Below are 2,125 nucleotides of genomic sequence, written 5' to 3' on the forward strand. Positions count from 1 at the left end.
TTACTCATTACGGAAACGAGGAAGACCTGGCTATACGAGCGGCCTTCAAGGACATGTACGAGTGGTCCTCGAGTCAGCTATTCGCTATCCTCCTCACACATTGAACTGCCAGATGTTGCCCGCTCGGGAACATGACTGGCTACTGTCTCATGTACCGATCACTGCCCTCCGACCTGCCACGTCGCCCGCTGAATGAAGGTAAGTATCGGTTCCCTTGAGCTGGAAATGGACGTCACTGACAGCGTCAGGTTCCCGTTCAGGTTCCTGTTCAGAGTAGGTTGCGACACGATCATGCCAGATTCAGAACACTAGCCGAGCCACGAGCATGCGTCCGAACTGGTACACCATGCAAGCGCGTCAGCCTTGTTTGCTGTTCGCCCTTACTGCTAACAGCCCCACCTCTCCTTGCTCCTTGTTCCTTCCCCCGTCTACTTCCCCCGTCTACTTCCCCCGCCTCACTGTGCTCACTGCTTCTCAGCTGGTACTGACTATGTCTCGTGCACATCCTCGAAGCCTACGACAACATCGTCCACGGGCTTCATCACATCAATGTCCGACTCCTTCACTGCAAGCAGCACATTCTCCTTCCTGCCCTGCCGTCTGTGTCTGCATCCAGACTTGGACGCGGACGCCTCCTGCACTTGTCGTTTCCGCTGCGCTTCTTTCTCTGCGCGTCGGATGATGTCGATCTCACCCTGCACGGTGATCCAGTCCAGTCATGCCTGTTGGATGAGCTCGGACGCCTTGGCACGCTTGTCCGGGTTCAGGCGGAGCATGGGGTTCAGCCTGAATGACACATTGGGTATGTACTTTTCTCTCGAACATCTACGTACCATTGACTGACTGTGACTACGTGTAGACGTGGTCTTGGACGCAACTGTTGCCTTGACCCTGCAAGCCGAGGACCGAGCACGGGGTGAGCTCGTGACCAACAGCCATGTTGCTCACTGTGCGGCGAACTTGGTCAACTGAACGTCAGTGCAACGGACAGAACTGGTACGTACCTGTCCGCATCTTGGCTGGCAAGGCGACAAAACAATTCACTTACCGTCCTCTAGGGATCCGGTTTGCAACCCGTCCAGTGGAACACCGGCCGTCAAGATTTTGGCGACCAGGGCTCACGAGCGAAGGAGACAGGCTGTAACTGCTTCGAGCACTGGCAACTGGTATGTACCTTGTCACTTCAAGCACCGGTGCACGCTGACGAGCTATCACCTCTCCTTCATGGCACCTGTTCAGCGCGAGTCCCCGTGTTTCTGTCTTGTACTCGAGTCTGCCCCGAACAGACTGCGAATGCCTTCAGTACGTACCTGACCCGATAATACCTCTGTCATCCCATCATTCATCCGCATTCTAGCTACGGGCCGTGTAACCTCTCTCTTCTTCCTGGGACTGTACTCTACGCGTCAACTCGCTGTCTTCATGGTGCAGGACGGGACTGTGTCTTGCCTTGTACGTAGCTCGAGTCGCATCTGCGCTATGAGCATTGCATCCAACCGCAGGCACATCCACATGTCATGGCACAAGCGCAAGCCTGTCACAATGTTCGCACCCAGGGTGAGTACCTCTTCCGGTCTTCGTCTTCGTCCCGTCTCACTTACCGTGTCTGGTTATCCTCTCTCATTGCAACTCTGTCTTTGTCTTCATCCTCATCATCCTTCCGCTCTTCCGCCACCGCTCACACACCCGCAGGTCTGGGAAATTATGAAAGAGCTGCTCGGCCGCAAAGACCGGATCAACCTCACCTCCTCCGCCTGGGGCGACTCCTTCATCATCAACCTCGGGCTGTCCACCCTCTCGCATCCGCCCTGCCCCCTCGTAAGCACTTGACAGCTGGCACGTCAGCGGCGACTTTCCCGTTTGTGCCCTTCCTCAACTCGCCCGAACAAGTGCTGCTGGTTAGACCCCTCTTCTCCGACATTGCGCCCGCAGGAGGTGCGACGTACATTGCTCTGCAAGGCATCGACATGATCGTGCACTATCTCACCGCACACCCTGTAGGAGTCATCCCCGTGCGGCTCTCCTTCGTCCCGAGCATATTTGTCCTTTCGACCGACACCCCCGCTCTCACCCAAGTTCATCGAGCACGCAGAAAGCGCTCCGGGGTACTGGTCGCACCTTGCTG

The 2,125-nt window shown here is 56.3% G+C and overlaps 1 protein-coding gene across 1 annotated transcript; it reads left to right on the plus strand.

Annotated features, from left to right (window-relative positions):
* Positions 1 to 729: 729 nt before the first annotated feature.
* Positions 730 to 1,830, plus strand: L226DRAFT_577107 (uncharacterized protein; the record flags this gene model as incomplete). The annotated part of the gene is made up of 5 exons (XM_067685515.1): positions 730 to 802; positions 860 to 916; positions 980 to 996; positions 1,059 to 1,166; positions 1,693 to 1,830. The coding sequence occupies 5 exons, from the start codon at positions 730 to 732 to the stop codon at positions 1,828 to 1,830; spliced, it is 393 nt and encodes a 130-aa protein (XP_067528187.1).
* Positions 1,831 to 2,125: the final 295 nt, after the last annotated feature.

Source organism: Lentinus tigrinus (genome assembly GCF_003813185.1).
Source record: "Lentinus tigrinus ALCF2SS1-7 unplaced genomic scaffold L226scaffold_170, whole genome shotgun sequence".
Taxonomy (NCBI): domain Eukaryota; kingdom Fungi; phylum Basidiomycota; class Agaricomycetes; order Polyporales; family Polyporaceae; genus Lentinus; species Lentinus tigrinus.